The following is a 16085-nucleotide window of genomic DNA, read 5'->3' as shown; positions in this document are numbered from 1 at the left end:
AAAAAAGCACATTACCTTAAATTACATGTTGATGTATTTCTTGCCTTGTTGTCCTACGTGGTCTTGTTTGTAAAGGGGCTTACGTGTGTGTTGTAAAGGTGAAGTAGGGACCACTGTAAAGCGTGCATGTGTGTGCGTGGCACAGACAGACAAATAGTGACAAACGGAGTGTGATCAGAGTAAACAAAATAGAGAATGCCTTTGGGAAGACAATTAGGTGTTTGGTGTTTTTTACCTCCTTCCAGGCAGCACGGTAAGGGTTAGGTGCCTGGAAGGCAACGTTGGAGGCAAAAAACACCATCGAGCACAAAATGACATTTGATTTAAAGAAAGTGGTAGAGACAAGCAGGAGTGAGACTTCTATTTGACTTAAAGTGGAGAAAAATATAAATAACTTGAGCACATTCTTCTGCATCAACGCTTTGGGAAATGATGATGAAGAAGCTTATAAAACAATAAATGATGATCTCTGTTATATATTCGTGAGTTAAGTTAGAGAGAATAAAAAAAAAAGCGAGTGGAGATGGTGAAGGTTGAACTGAGAAAGCTGAAATGTGACCTCCGTATTTAAAAAGCTGGGATGTGTGGGATGAAGAGGCAGGATGAGACAGCAATACCAATATACAGTTTGCTCGGTTTGAAACAGCCCAAGATTTTTACATTTGGATTCTCTTATCCTTATCTGACTGCAGTGTTGGCGGTTTCTTAAAACGGATATATTACAGCAAATAGGAAATATTAATATTAAAGGAAATGTCATTCTTTGGCAGTTTCACAGATACAGAGAACAACATGTGATGTAATAACGTGATCCTAGCAAGTTGCATGTAATCAAACTGCCCAAAAACACAAATCAAAGAATTCAAATACAAGGATCAAGGCTGAAAATGTGTGTATTTAAAAGCAAAATACTAAATGTCAAGTATGCCCTGTTACTTTAAAGAACTGATAGACAAATCAAATCTTGAGCTCAGTCCATAGTCTTATAGACTCTTGTGTTATGACCTTTACATAACAGGTTCATAATTATCCCTTACAGCAGCACTTTGGACGCCAGCCGCTGGCGACAGTTTTACTGTCATGACCGGGTTGAAGGTGGATTGCTTGTTGTCTTTTTATGTGTATAAGGTTAGGTGGGATATTTCTATGCTCTATATGAATACAACTGTCCTGTCATAAACAGGGAAAAGATGAGACACTCAGGGAAGTGTTGAAGAGTATTTTCACCTTCAAGAGTCAAGGGTGCAGCTAGATCTAAAGGAAAGAATGAAGGAATGCATAAACAAAACACTCCCCATTAATGCAGAGGGAATATCATGAGAGAGAGAGAGCCTTTTGAATTCCAGGTTGATGTATTCACTACCAAGAAATAAACAACTAAGAAATCAGAAAATAAGAAAAAGCCCATGGTAGTCTTTATCCTAACCAAGCCAAAATTGGCGGCTGATGTTGGATGAAAATTAGAAGATTTTGGTAGAAAATGAAAGGACAAAAATAACAGAAATGGTGTTGCCCACCATAGAAAACACACTGAATTTGATCTAAATAAACTGCAGATAGATTTGCAATTCCTTTACGGCTCCTGTGTGCTCATGCATGGGTCCCAAGTAAGACATTTGGTTCGACTGGTAAGACGTGTCAAAATGAGGTCGAGGAAATTGTCTAATGTTGTGAAATGCAGTTGGTGTCACGTTTCATCGCTGTTCTTCGCCCTGACGGTGGCAGAGGTTATGTCAGGGTTAATCCGTTGATGAGATTGAAGGTCTCAGGTCACAGGTGTCTCGTATTCACTCTCTCATTACTCTCTGCCGCTTGTGTCTCTCTTAAATCCTGACATTGACCAGCTGTCTGACAAAGCACAGACATGTTGTTCAGTTTCCCATCATAAGGAACTAAGAGCACCAAATGATAAAACGGTTAAGGCCCCTGAGATTTTGGTATCAAATCTTGCGTTTTTCTCAGTAACACAAGATATTCACAACTAAGTTTGTACATACTTAATTAGCAACTTGTAGGAATCCATTACTCATAGTAAAAGGCTGGTTGAGAGAATATTCTTTCAGGGCCTAAAGTTACAAAACAGCACTTCTTAAACCCAAATAATATTTAAAAATATTCTAAGGTAAACACAGACCCCTCCCCCCTGTTTCCCTTGCACTAAGACACTCTTTTATTGTGACAGAGTTTCAACAGACCAGTGGAAAGAATGCATGTGAGGAGAGCAGAGATAGGCTGACATGTACACATGGCAGAGATAGGCCTGGCAGCACAGTCAGCCAGAGTTAGTTATAAAAAGATTAGTTTTATTATTATAGTCTCTTGTCCCTGTGTTTTTATTGCTCACATTAACCCTTTTTATATTTGCATATAGTACACACAAAAACACATTGAAGGAATGATTAGAAAGACTGCAAACTAAAGAGCCAAGGACAATATTTAATTATATTGTTTGCCTCTCAGTAATGTCTAGTCTATTCACACACACACACACACACACAGACACACACATACATTCCTATTCTTAACTGGCTGTCTGTTGTGATTTCCCACGCACAGACACACACACACATGTGTTAATCAGTCAATGTCATGGTCCTTGCAGATTGCTTGCGTCAAAGCCCCTGTTGCACACTGTCCTTGCTCGGGTGTTTCCCAACACAGATAACCATTATACACACACACACACACACACACACACACACACACACACACACACACACACACACACACACACACACACACACACACACACACACACAGATTTGGACAGAAAGGCTCTGTTTTACGACACCACAGTGGTGGCTTTGGTAAATGTTTTATGAATGGGTTTTGTCACGTACCTAGTGCACTTGGCCTTTGCTAAAGGGGAGGATCTTTTGTGTGTGTGTGTGTGTGTGTGTGTCTGTGTCTTTTAACGAATAATTATTCTCTTGCCTGTACAGTATGTAGCTCAGTGCTTTATGGCGACCAGAAAAGAAACACTCACACTGATTAGTCAGAGCTTCAGATTTGTCATTTGTGCGACAACCCACACCTTTTTGTAACTAGAAGAAGATGACGTTCTTTGATGTTTTTTCTTTTCCAGAATAAGTCCTGGCAGAAATTGAAGACCATGGTCCACTGGTCCCCCTTTGTCGTGTCCTTCAAGAAGCGTTACCCATGGGTGCAGCTTGCTGGTCACGCAGGTATGCATAAAGATCCATAGTATGCTTAACTGCATAACATCCTCAGACATGCATTATTTTATCTTCAGTCTTAACCTTCTTTTGGATGTCACCTTCTCCAAGGTAACTTCCAGGCTGGGGAGTACGGACGCTTGTTGAAGCGATACTGTGAGTGTGAGCAGCAGTGCCTACAGAAGCTGATGAAGGACACTCTGCGCCCCTATGTACCTGGTTATCATGGGGTAGTACGGAGAGACGAGCAGGACTATAACCTGATGGATGACCTGCTGGCTGACTTTGACTCGCCCTCCATCATGGACTGTAAGATGGGCAGCAGGTAATTAGGCACAGGATGAAGGAAGCGTAATTGTGTGGCGAACATTTCCCAGGAACTTATTGACAGCAGGAGCCATTTGTTCTTTTATAAGCTACAGTCAGCCTTGAAAATTAACCTTTGTATACACATATAAGCCATGACACAGTTTGCTCCCATTAGTTATCTGCCTTGCTATCAAATTTACTGTATATAATAATAATAATAATAATAATAATAATAATAATAATAATAATAATAATAATAATAATGGCTGTGTTTGTAGTTGCTTCACAGGAGCTAAATTAAGAGTTCAGTAGGACTAAAATGATTAGAAAATGTCAATATTCATAACAATAAGAACATAAAATCAATAGAGAATTATAATTATAACAAAAAGAAAGAAAGGGAGTGAAATAAATAATAAAAATGAAAAAAAAAGAAACAATTAAATATTAAGCCTTTACTGTTCAGGACGTACTTGGAGGAGGAGCTGATAAAAGCCAGAGAGCGTCCACGTTTGCGGAAGGACATGTACGAGAAGATGGTGGCAGTGGACCCCGGGGCCCCCACAGACGAGGAGCGGGCCCAGCTGGGAGTCCTCAAACCCAGATACATGCAGTGGAGGGAGACGCTCAGCTCCACGGCCACCCTGGGCTTCCGCATTGAAGGCATTAAGGTCAGAGGTCACCCTGGACACGCAGCCCTATGAGCATGCCTGGCGGTAGTACTCAGTGCTAGTGAGGCAACAAGAAGTTTCTAGAAGAATAAATCAATGGGGGTAAATATTTATCAGTCAGTTCTTTGGATGGACCACACACACTGGAGAGGAAATGGAAAACAGTTTTTGGGCTAGATGTGCAGCCATAAAGGGTACTGTTTTGTTCTTTAAAAAATAAATCTAGGGATGGTTACAACTATTATAATATATACAGTATAGTATATAATAATATATACTGTAGATTTGCATGAACTCAGACAAGAATGGAAGTATCTCATGACAATGAGCATTTAAAGCAGCAGCTTTATTTTAGTGTAAGTGTAGTGTTATTTTTTGTGTAAGCAGCCAAGGTGTGTCAGTGAAATTTATATTTGTATGGAAATATTTGTAAGTAAGTATTTGTTGTTGTTTCCCATTGCATCCTCACCATAACACAAAAACATTAGAGCTAAATTACTTAGTGGGCTGCACTGAATACTCAGCAGCTAACAACAGAACTTGCAGCTGGATTAATCGGGCAGCTTTAAATTAATAACTTGGTTGAAATATTGTCCTCATGCATGTAGAAAATAGTAGTAAAAGGAAGAGAAGAATAAGGCATCTTGTTTCCTTTTTCCCTTCAGAAGTCTGATGGAACTTGCAACACCAACTTTAAGAAGACGAAGCACAGGGAGCAGGTGATGCAGGCCTTGAAGGACTTTGTAGCTGGCAACACTAAGATTCTGGTATGTTACTAGTTCTGCTGCTGTTACTGCCCGTGTTTAAATGAAAAAAAAAGAAAGAAATGAAACGGCAAGGATGCTTCTTTTTTTAAAATGTTTTAAGTTCAACTGTCAATGGTTACCTAGCAACAGGCCCTGGCCAAGAAATAGGTTGGCGCATAATCCTCTCCATAACAGCAAACCGTTATTTAATACATGTTTATTTTTGGACAGTATGTATTATACAAACACAATATAATGTTTTGCTGGCTGATTCTGTTTTCAGTCTTTATTGTAAGCTGAGTTAGGCAGCTGCTGGCTGCAGCTTCATATTCACTGTACAGACAGTGGTTTTTTAAATGTATTAAGCAACCACTGCATAGAAGCAGGTAAGGCCTTTGGCTGTGGGAAAGACGAGCACATATTTATCTGTCTATTTTTCTGATGCCCTACATCTTTTATTTTTCTCTTTTTCTTAGAAACTCTACCTGCAGCAGTTGGAGGAACTTCGATCCGTCCTTGAGCAGTCTCACTTCTTCAGGACACACGAGGTGAGACACACTGACACACACTCCGTTTTCATGATATCTTAACAAACCTGTTGGTAGAGTTTAAGATTTTGTGATAGAATGCCATAAGTTGCTTCTGCATTGAATCACTCGCACATCTAAACTCACCTGTCTCACCGGTTTCTCTCGTCGCAGGTCGTCGGCAGCTCTTTGCTGTTCGTGCACGACGCCTCGGGGAATGCTAGAGTGTGGATGATCGACTTTGGGAAGACGGTTCCCCTGCAGGCCCCTCTGACCCTGGACCACAGGACCCCCTGGATGGAGGGCAACAGGGAGGACGGCTACCTGTGGGGACTGGACAACCTCATAGACATCTTCAACAGTATGCTCCCACAGACCCCTTGAGTGAGGGACTCGGAAGACTCCAATGAAACATTGTTTAATGTCCAGATGGTGGAGGAGATACAAGATCAGGAGAGTTTGGAGAAAAGAATAAAAGATTACACAACCTGAGATTGACAGTGGAAGGATTAGAAGAGGGCCACCGGTTTGATTTTTATGACCCACACAATGATCCAAATGTTTTCTATCCCATGTTACTTGTACTTAAGAAGAGGATGAACTATGGCAAGCACATGGTTTCTTTTGCAAAGTGTAGGATGCCAAAGGACGACTTTATGCATAATGCTCCTTTTGTGGAACTTGGGGTTCAGATGACCTGCGATGTGTTGAGGCAAACGCTAGTAGGTGGAGAAAAAGGGAGGATTGAAAACGGAATTGTAACTTTTGTTACATGGGACTGTGGAGAGTACAGTCCTCTGAATTCATGGACCTCTCCACGGTCACCTTTTCTACAAAGACACACATTCAACATGGCTCATCTCCCTCACCATCTCCCTCTGTTGGTTAGAGTTGCACACAGCACTCTTGCAACCATGAAGTTGATTCAGAGGTGTGAAACCTTTTCACGCAGCCTTCGAGGAGCATTGGGCAATGGGAGTTTTATTCTTGTCATGGACCACTTTTGATGTTATTGTATACAGTAAACACTAAAACACTGGTTGGGCCACGTGTTAACTAACTCAGTGTGTAAATACAGTTTTATTTAATTTTTGTTTGGCCAAGGTATACCCTCCCAACTTTGTTTGTACAATTTCTGTGCCTAGAGCTGTTTGATCATTCCAGTGCAGTGGACTATTTTTCTTCCAAAGAGGCCACCCAAGTGTAAACTGATTTACAATATAATCCTAAAGTTTACCATCTTGCAGAAAAGCATTTTCTAAAGTCCATAGATTTTTGTATGATAATGCAGTGAAAGTTTTTTTTTTTTTTTCTTTCTTTTTACTGTGCAGTAATCAGCTTGGCAGCCATGTTTTGTCTGGAATTTGTTGCACTATGAATCCTCACAAAGCCATTGAACAAATCAGACGGTGCCTTTGTGTCTTAAGAGTGGGGAGCAGCAGTCAAGTATCGGGTTTACAGACACAGACATGTTGACGTTTATCACATGAATTTAATTTGTTAGCACTTCTCTCTGATCAATGTTGCTTTAGATGATCAGATGAATCTGATCAGATTGCTTCAGTTGCTTGCAGGGAGTAAAGCAGTGGTGTATTGGGTGAAAGGAAACTGGAATCAGCGTACCTCATTAATCTGCAGTCTGTTTAGGCTTTTGTGAGGTTACACTTGTTTTCCAGCTTACACGTGATCTTTAAACTGGAAATGTGAAACAATTAATGCATAATTGAATACAAGTCAAAATCTCATCCAACTACATCAAACCGGTTTATCGGGTTTGATTTTTGTATGCAGAATGTAGTTTACAAAGAAACATTGGTATATTTAGATAGAAAGTCATATGACCATAGGTTACACATCATGATTGGAATGCAGCCATAACAGTCTTGAGTTTTCAAGATGTCCTTCGTCAGTGTCAGGCTTTGGGCGTGTGCGTTGGATAAACATCTGACTTCATGAAATTGGAATTCCATTTCAATTTTTCCAGTTCCTGAGAAGTAAACCCTAATGGGAGAGGATTAATAATTGGAATAATCTAGTGTTTACAAAGTGTTTTTGTTTCTTTGCCCACAAATCCTCTAGATTTGTAAAATGGCAAATTATCAGGTTTTCAGGCTGGGTGCTGCATTAAGAAAAACTACATTTTGTATTTTTATTTTTTTTATAAAGGCAGTGTATTTTAAAGTTGCAAAGCACAGACATACTTTTGAAAATTGATATTAATTCCCTGCTTTGGCCAGCTCATGGATTGCAATAAACTGGAAGTAAGATTTTTCAGTTTTTGTTTTATTGCTCACTAAACACACAACTCAGATCATACACTGCAAATCTCAAACCTACACTCATTTCAGTGTTTAAGCGTCCAATTTTATAAAAAGTGAGTTTCCATGTCTTATTATAAAGAAGTTTGAGATGCTATACAAATCTGGTAAAAGTATCGGGAATCCTTTTCTGAACTGAAATGCATGCTGCACCTATTCAGAAACTGAGCCTTTAAATGAGCAGTCGAGACTTCCGTACAGTTGTGATGTCACTACTATCCTATATACAGGAAGAAAGACTGCCACAGTGCCGTTAGTCATTTCTCAGCTGCACTGACGGTACAGAGACAGCGAGAACCCAGATGCTGAGATGCTCTGTTGGAGCGCCGGTCTCTTTAAGCACCTTCCCGAAAAAGACTAGTTTGCTCCGATTGGTCAGTGTTTGCAGATCTCTGGAGTCTCCACGTCAGTGCTCTGATGTTGCTGTCTCTATGCAGCCAAATCCTAACTGCAAGAGAGCATATAAATGTAAATGGAGTGAATTTCCATAGCACTTGTCTAACCCTAGCGACTACTGAAAGCACGCCATTTGCACACGTTCATACGCTGGTGACTGCCAGATAAGATGCCGCCTGCTCATCAGACAAACGTTCATGCGTGTTCACACAGCGATGGTGCCACATTGGGAGCAATTTGGGGTTAAGTGGTACGCCCAAGGACACTTCAACGTGCAGATGGCAGTGGTCAGGGATTGGTAGACGACCACTCTACCAACGGAGCCACAGACGAGCATCCAATAGTGTAACATTATGGATTTGAGAAAATATGAAAAAGCATAATAGGTCTCCTTTAAATATTTCCTAGACTGAATATCCCAACACATTTACAGGTAGGCAATGAATTAGGAAGACAAAACACAAAATTCAAATCAAGAATTTAAACCATTTATTGTATGTGTATATTTACATATATATATATTCCATTAATTGTAACCCTGCAGGACAAATGTATAACTCTCCCTAAAAACTGCATTCTGTAAATTAAAGTGATGAATGGATCTAGGGGAGGGAGATATGGATCATTTTGTATTGAAGTGTATTTTCTGGAAATTCTGATGGAATCTTAAAGCTAAAATGTGGTGAAAATTTGTTTTTGGTTCATCCAGTAAATTATTTTTAAATTAAATGAATGTTTTTCTTCATCATATTAACACTTGGAAATGCAGTCCTATTAATTTGCCAAAATCACTGCCTGCAAAGGGCCTCATAACTAGAAATATTAAGACTACTAACCCAGAATATGTGGATAGTGTACAAATTCTAAAACTTGTCAAAGTCAGGTAGTTACAGATTTGGGGTTAAACTGGTATTAATCACATTGGACTGGATGAGAGTACACCGTTACGCCTCAACAGATCAGTGTGTTAGGGGTCTCAGAAACTTCCGCTTGTATACTTTGTTTTACAGATAAGAGTACAGCGTCACACTCATTGTTGCTTCTGTGTCCTTGTGTGGAGCAACACCGCCTTTCCAGCCAGCCCTGCTTCCACCCCTCCCTGAGGAACCACGTACTGGGTCCCGTCATTAGCTCTATGAGGGTCCATCTTCCTCAGCTGCTGGTTGCTCTGAGCTACGCTGTCCAGACTCCACAGCTGGTAGTGCAGGCTTTTGCCCTGCTTAGCCAGGATGTAAACCTCTTTGACCGCTGTGCTAGCAACAGGACAGGAAGAGCTGCTGTCCACGGCGAGGTAGAGCCAGGGCAGAGTGGGATCAGGGTGAGTGTGCTCCTTGCTTACGCTCCCCTGGTCCAAACCGAGGAGAACACCTGGAACAAAGACGTAAATGTGGCATGTTGATGTTTTCAGACAGCTGACAAGTGTTTCATAAAGCAAGATTACCAGTTAAGCAGGTTTATTTTCAGAGGATTCTATCACATAAAAGTGGTTTTAAAGAAGTCGGACCTAAGTTTACATGGAAACAGTGCAGTTTTGTCTTCCTCCACAGTGCTGCGGTGGAGGGTCTGGCTAGTCCACACAGCATTCCGGGATGGAAGAAAAACACACTGGTTTAAATCGGCATTTCTTCAAAGCCAATCATAGTTGTCTTGGGCCGTGGTGAGCACCGGACAGAGCCCTGGTGCCGCTGCAAAATAGCCTCGGGAAGGAACTTGGTGGAACATGTGCACGTTCAAAAAGGTTTTTATTTTCTGATTGGACAAATAGTCTAGCTAGCTGTCTGGATTTACCCCGCAGAGATCTGAGGAGACAGTTAACAATAGTCCTCAGAAATCCACCAGAGATTAAAATTCCAACACAAAGAAAGCGGAAGGTGACAGACATCCGGCGGTACAGAGTGACATCCGGTGGAATTTCCAGTGGCAAGGGACCAATCCCGGAAGTGGAACGTTGTTGACATCTTACCTGAACCAACTGCCCAGTGTGCCCTGTGTCCGCTGCGCTGGCACGGCTCATGGTTGTAGTCCTCATCATATCTGTGCATACTGTCAAGGTCTCCTGTCTTGTAATCATAAACTTTTCTTTTATGACATAAGTAGCAGTAAAAAAAAAAAACACCACAAAATAAAGAATTTACTTTCAGAACACCCCTCATGACAGTTGTTGTTTGGGTCTAGGATACGGGATGAGGACAGGCTGTCTCCCCCACAGGTGGGCGATGATGGCTGCAGCATTGTTCCCACTCAAACCCCCTGACAGCAGCTCCGCCTTACAGCCACAAACCTCCTCTGCCAGCAGGGCCATGTTGTCAACTGACAAAATAAATGTTTTAATGAGATGAAAAAACATCATTGTGTGAAATTGCATTTTAGTTGTTTCCTTGTGAAACACAGAGTGAATTACTACTAATAAACTAATTTCAGTTGCAAATCTGGTCATAAAACTGCCACATATTTTAATTACATCCTACATCTGGAGTTTAATGTCATATTTAAACTTCTGAAGACACCCAGTAATGTCAAGGGATGTAGTCAACCTTCAATGCTTTTAATGCTATCAGAAAACATCTACTGCCCTTACTAAAAAATGAGGGATCCATTACATAAAACAACACCTCTTTGCTCTTGGTCCCCACTCTGTTTTTTTCTACACGTTTTGAAACAGACTGGCTCAAAAGAGTTAACACACTTTTGTCACCTGAAAACATTTCACCCTGTGCCGTGTATCCCCTGCTGAGAGCCGTCTGAACAACAGTTTCCATGTCAATACTCAGCTGGGGCTGTCGAAGGTGAGCGGACATCCACAAAGCCACCAGGCCGCACCTGAAAGGTAAACGAATAACACGCTCACAGTCTCACCCTGGACAATATGTCAAGATTACTGACTTAAAAGGTGCTCTAAGCGATGTTGGGTGATGTCACTTTGAAGTACTGTCAAACAAAACGGAGGCTAGCTCGCCCCTCCCTCCTCCTCATTGCACCCAACCCCTTCTACGCACTAACCCCCCAAACCCCACCCTCATATCCTTGTCGATTATTTGCTGGAACACTGTTTAGGCTTCATGGTGCAGGTTGGCGCAGATTGTTTTTGTTGCCGTGTGTGGACCCTGGGCTGTCTACTGTTTTTACAGTGTGTTCTGGGGACAGGTAGCTCGCGGATAGTGAGGAGATGTTTGCTGTATGTGACAAAAAAATGTAGCTTAAAAAACACGCGACATTGCTGAGAGCACCTTTAAACATTAAAGCATTCCGGCCCAACGAATAACACATTATCCCCATTGTACACACAACAGTTGTTGTAACAGTGTTGTTTGTGCTACAGAAGTTTAATGTAGATTCAGGTGTTGACACATTCTAGTCTGACACCATGGTTTGCTGACGTACTGTGGACCATCTTGAATGAGGGAGGGCACGTATGTGTTCACCAGTATCCACTGCAAGTCCTTCCTAAAACTGAACAAAAAAACAACAACATGAATGCAAATACATATTGTATTTGCATATTGTATCGTAAAGTTATCTATCTATATTGTTCCATTCCAATCAAGTTGAACAACCCCTCCAAAAGCCGTTTTTCAGGAAAGACATGTTTACAATGCTTTTCCTATTAGTACAAGTCAAGACGTCTGCCGTGAAAAAAGTCCTATTATATGAATCCTTTCTTTGTGAGGGTTATAATATTCAGATTTTTGTTGACTTTGTATCAGTGAGAGACGTTGATTCAGCTGTGCTGTAGTTAGTGTTTAGTCAGGATCACATTACCATAAATTGAGGTGTTTCCAACCGACCTTTATATGCATGTAGATGAACAAAATATTTGTAACACTTTTCATTATAAAGCAGTCCAGCGTAACACTACTAGTGCTAAGACTCAATTACTGGATGAACCGTTAAAAAAGGCCCATCACAATGTCCTATAGCCTTAGGTAACGTCTTTTTTTTGCTGGTTTTGGCCAATCAACAGTGAAAACCCTGAAGGTATGAACTATCCCATAAGACAAAGAAAAGCTAGAAAGCCTCAAAACTGACAAAAGAATGTTTAATTTTAATATAATTTGTTTATTGATCCCAATGGGGAAATTACAATTTACACTCTGTGTCCACACTTTGTTAGTTATAACACACAGTCCTGAACTACACACACACACACATGCTCAGGATCTGTACATGCACTACTGGAGAGATGTCAGAGTGAGTGGGCTGCCAGCCGAACCAGCGCCCTGAGCGGTTGGGGGGGTACGGTGCCTTGCTCAAGGGCACCTGGCAGTGCCCAGGAGGTGAAGTGGCATCTCTCCAGCCACCAATCCACACTCTGTACTTTTTTGGTCCATACGGGGACTTGAACCGGTAACCCTCCGGTTCCCAAACCAACTCCCTATGAACTGCCACCATTTTTACTTGAAAAATTACCTTTATGATAAATCAATTATCACAATAGATGCAGGTTTATTTTCTGTGACTTAAATTAATTACTCAACTGAGGTTACAACACCTCTGTCTTAATGTCAACAGAAAAGTCAATGTTTGTGCTCAGAGCTCACCTGTGAATTCAGGGACATATTAGTTAGAACATCTGATTCCAGACAAGGAGATGACAGTCCATGATCTTATTTGAAATCTTACCTGCTCTCCCTCTGACTGAGCAGTAAGCGGGCCTCTGTGTGGTTCCCCTCCACAGGACTCCTGCTACTGGCTATAGTCTGATACAGCTTCTTCTTCTTGGCCGTTGAGGCTGGAGGAGGTGGTGGACCTGGAGGAGGAGGAGGAGGAGGAGGTGGTGGTAGGGGGAACTCCACTGACATCTTGTCTGCGCTCTTTTAGGATTAACCCTAACAGGAGTGGTAGCTTAGTTAATATGTTGTGCATATTTGCAAATGGGTTACAGCATCTCTTGACAATTGCCAACACACACTGTTATACAACGCATACTACTACAACCTACCTACCTACCTACCTACCCTTCACTCAAATACCTCTCACAACTTAGCCAGCTCTGACTGTTGCCAACAAGCAGTACGGAAAGTTAGCGAAGTTATCTTTTCTCGGTGTTGAATTCAATTTTTGTTACAAAATATAAAGTGCAACAATATCATAATTTTAAGGGATAATGTTCACAAAAGTAATGAGCTCGTTATTTTTCACAAACTAGCTAGCTCGTACGCCCACTTATGAAGCTAGCACAGCGAGCTAACAGCCGTGGTGTTTTGCCCATATTTGGCAGCGTCTTCTTCTTCCTTTACTTCGTGAGTATGGATCATACACCATACACAAGAAGGTCATACCGCCCTCTACTGCTACTCAATTTACACAACAGATTCTTCTTCTTCTTCTTCTTCTTCTTCTTCGTCTCTGGACCCCGATAAGAACAAGAAGCATGACACATCTGATCATGGTTGAGCATTTGCCATTACCTAAAAAAAAATGTTTTTTTGGGGGGTCATTTGGTTAAAAAGAAACACATATTTCAAATATAGACATTTAACAGCAGGGTTAAATACACTCGGGTCCAGTAGACTCGGAAACCTCATATGTAATAGTTATGTGTAGGAGGCGTTTAGAGAACACGACCGAAACGACCCGCCCCCTTTGTGTTGTTTATTATCGCGAGATCAGATCACGGGATTTGTAAAGGCCGGGGATTCATTCATCCTTCCGAGGTGAGTAGTTCTTCGACAAAAAATACGTTTTTTTGTTTGCTATCAAAAACTTTTGCAATCCATTTATGGACTTAGGTAACCTATTTGGACGTTTGTTGTTAGTTTGTCAGTGTGAGAGACTAGATACATAGAACTAGTAAGCTAAAGAAAGTTAGCTATAGCTAGTATTAGCTTTTATGCTAACGTTCACCCCACGTTATCCAAGTTGGTATGGCTAGAATGGTTGTAGCTTGTCGGCTGCTTAGTGGCTATTCATGAATTACCCTAACTGATTTGAAAGTAATATTTCTCATCCACAGGCTAGAAAATGACCACACCGGACGTACGGCTCAACCATACAATCTACATCAATAATTTGAATGAGAAAATCAAGAAAGATGGTAAATGAATCATTCTAACCTTCGGTTTCTGGCTAACGTTACATGTAAATACACACAGCGCACAGAGAGCCACTATGATCACACTAATGGTTTCTCGACATGTTCGTGTTTCTGCAGAGTTGAAAAAGTCGTTGTACGCCATCTTCTCACAGTTCGGACAGATTTTGGACATCTTGGTTGCACGAAACATAAAGATGAAGGGGCAGGCCTTTGTCATTTTCAAAGAGATTAACAGCGCTTCCAATGCTCTGAGGTCCATGCAGGGATTTCCTTTCTACGACAAACCCATGGTATGTTAATCAAACTGTGAATAGCGAATACAAGATGGCAAAAAAGCATGCTAACTCAAATGTAACGTCTGCTGCATATCAATCCTACAGCGTATCCAGTATGCCAAGCTGGACTCTGACATCATAGCTAAAATGAAGGGGACTTATGTGGAGCGTGACCGTAAAAAGGAGAAGAAGAAGATTAAAGGACCTGATGCAGGTGGCGCTAAGAAGGGTGTCCCTGGAGCTGGTGGACCCATGGTTGCTGGGGTACCGACTGCCATGCCTGTAAGTAGGGCAATAGGTGTTTTTATTTAATATTTCATCAAGTTGTAGAATAACTGTTGGCGACAACTATTGTGACATAGCAGTAGCGAACACTTGTGAGATCCGTGTTGCTGGATGAAGGTGGATTTGCTTTGGGAGCAGGGTTCGATATTTGGGGAAGTTCATACTGACAATTCCCACCTCAAAGACCCAGTAAAATTCCGTGGAAAAATGTCAGTACTGCTGTGTTGTGAATACAAGCGGATACATTGCAGGGATAAGCGCTTGGATTCTCTTCTGGCATTGCCATGGCAAGTGGAAAAAGGTGCAAGGTGAAAGGTTCCTGAATGTGGCTGCATGTGTGAATAGTGAAAATCAGGTAACCAGGAACTGTTGGAAAGACGCTTAACATTGTAAGACTGATAAGAGGGAATAATTAAAGTAAAAACCTACTTACCACGGTTGGTCTCCATCTATCCATGCAGATAGATATAAAGCAAACACCAAATTTCCATTGAGCAGACTGAACAATAGCATGCAGGCTCAGATCATTGGTTTTAGGAGGGGCAAATAAGTTTGGGGGAAAATGTTATCCCAGCTACTGACACACTCATCATGGTTGTACTTCACTCATCAGGGAATGCCTCCCATGAGCCAGGCTCCCCGTATGATGCACATGCCAGGCCAGCCGCCCTACATGCCCCCTCCTGGCATGATGCCTCCTCCTGGGATGGCACCTGGTCAGATGCCCCCTGGTGCCATGCCTACTGGCCAGATGATGCCCGGACAGATGCCTGGACAAATGCCCCAGCAGGTTCGTATGTTCTGATTGGAACATGTTGTCATTTGTTAAAATGACATGTTACCATTTTGTCCTGGTGGTTCTATTCTGACCTCTACTGTCTTTCATCCTCACAGGTTGCAGAAAACCCTCCCAATCACATCCTCTTCCTCACCAACCTGCCAGAGGAGACAAACGAGCTCATGCTCTCCATGCTCTTCAACCAGTCAGTAGCAACTCCTTCTCTGTCTTTTGATTTCTCCGCATTTGTCTATTTGTCGAATGCCAGGCCTGACTGTGTTGTTGTGTGTTCAGGTTCCCCGGGTTCAAGGAGGTGCGTCTGGTCCCTGGTCGCCACGACATCGCCTTTGTGGAGTTTGAGAACGACGTGCAGGCCGGTGCTGCACGAGACGCACTTCAAGGCTTTAAGATTACACAAGCGAACGCCATGAAGATCTCATTCGCTAAGAAATAAAACCTCCAGACTGGTCTTTTTCCTACATGCACGCACAGGTCTTTTTTTAATGTACAGCAGTGACCTGAACTAGGAAATGTTTTTAGAAATTGGCATTTGCTGTTTGGTGTGTCTCC

General features: G+C 41.7%; 3 protein-coding genes across 6 annotated transcripts in view; 2 read left to right on the top strand and 1 right to left on the bottom strand.

Annotated features, from left to right (window-relative positions):
* The window catches only part of itpkcb (inositol-trisphosphate 3-kinase Cb), a 14253-nt gene extending 6553 nt beyond the window's left edge, over positions 1-7700 (top strand). The window contains exons 2-7 of the mRNA XM_032507953.1: positions 3086-3185; positions 3288-3501; positions 3952-4156; positions 4822-4923; positions 5379-5450; positions 5604-7700. Of these exons, the coding sequence (XP_032363844.1) occupies positions 3086-3185; positions 3288-3501; positions 3952-4156; positions 4822-4923; positions 5379-5450; positions 5604-5813 (903 nt within the window). The 3' untranslated portion in view covers positions 5814-7700. The remainder of the gene's footprint in view (positions 1-3085; positions 3186-3287; positions 3502-3951; positions 4157-4821; positions 4924-5378; positions 5451-5603) is intronic.
* On the bottom strand, positions 6738-13430 carry actmap (actin maturation protease). 3 transcript variants are annotated; one of them, XM_032508060.1, is made up of 7 exons: positions 13099-13430; positions 12764-12969; positions 11525-11593; positions 10839-10963; positions 10324-10453; positions 10107-10177; positions 6738-9511 (listed from the first exon to the last, which is right to left on the bottom strand). In XM_032508060.1, the coding sequence occupies exons 2-7, from the start codon at positions 12940-12942 to the stop codon at positions 9174-9176; spliced, it is 912 nt and encodes a 303-aa protein (XP_032363951.1). In that variant the 5' UTR covers positions 12943-12969; positions 13099-13430; the 3' UTR covers positions 6738-9173. The 3 variants fall into 3 exon arrangements, with proteins under 3 accessions (XP_032363951.1, XP_032363946.1, XP_032363956.1); XM_032508055.1 differs by having other exon boundaries at positions 13114-13430; XM_032508065.1 differs by having other exon boundaries at positions 13311-13401.
* A 189-nt stretch (positions 13431-13619) lies between these two features.
* snrpa (small nuclear ribonucleoprotein polypeptide A) lies at positions 13620-15991 on the top strand. 2 transcript variants are annotated; one of them, XM_032508094.1, is made up of 7 exons: positions 13620-13797; positions 14097-14177; positions 14295-14467; positions 14558-14734; positions 15351-15527; positions 15632-15720; positions 15810-15991. In XM_032508094.1, the coding sequence occupies exons 2-7, from the start codon at positions 14105-14107 to the stop codon at positions 15967-15969; spliced, it is 849 nt and encodes a 282-aa protein (XP_032363985.1). In that variant the 5' UTR covers positions 13620-13797; positions 14097-14104; the 3' UTR covers positions 15970-15991. The 2 variants fall into 2 exon arrangements, with proteins under 2 accessions (XP_032363985.1, XP_032363987.1); XM_032508096.1 differs by having other exon boundaries at positions 13742-13797; positions 14102-14177.
* The last annotated feature ends 94 nt before the right edge of the window (positions 15992-16085 follow it).

The sequence above is a fragment of the Etheostoma spectabile genome, chromosome 3, assembly GCF_008692095.1.
Source record: "Etheostoma spectabile isolate EspeVRDwgs_2016 chromosome 3, UIUC_Espe_1.0, whole genome shotgun sequence".
NCBI classification, from domain to species: Eukaryota; Metazoa; Chordata; class Actinopteri; order Perciformes; family Percidae; genus Etheostoma; species Etheostoma spectabile.
Note: the sequence above shows the minus strand (reverse complement) of the source record. Positions and strands in the feature narration are given on the sequence as shown.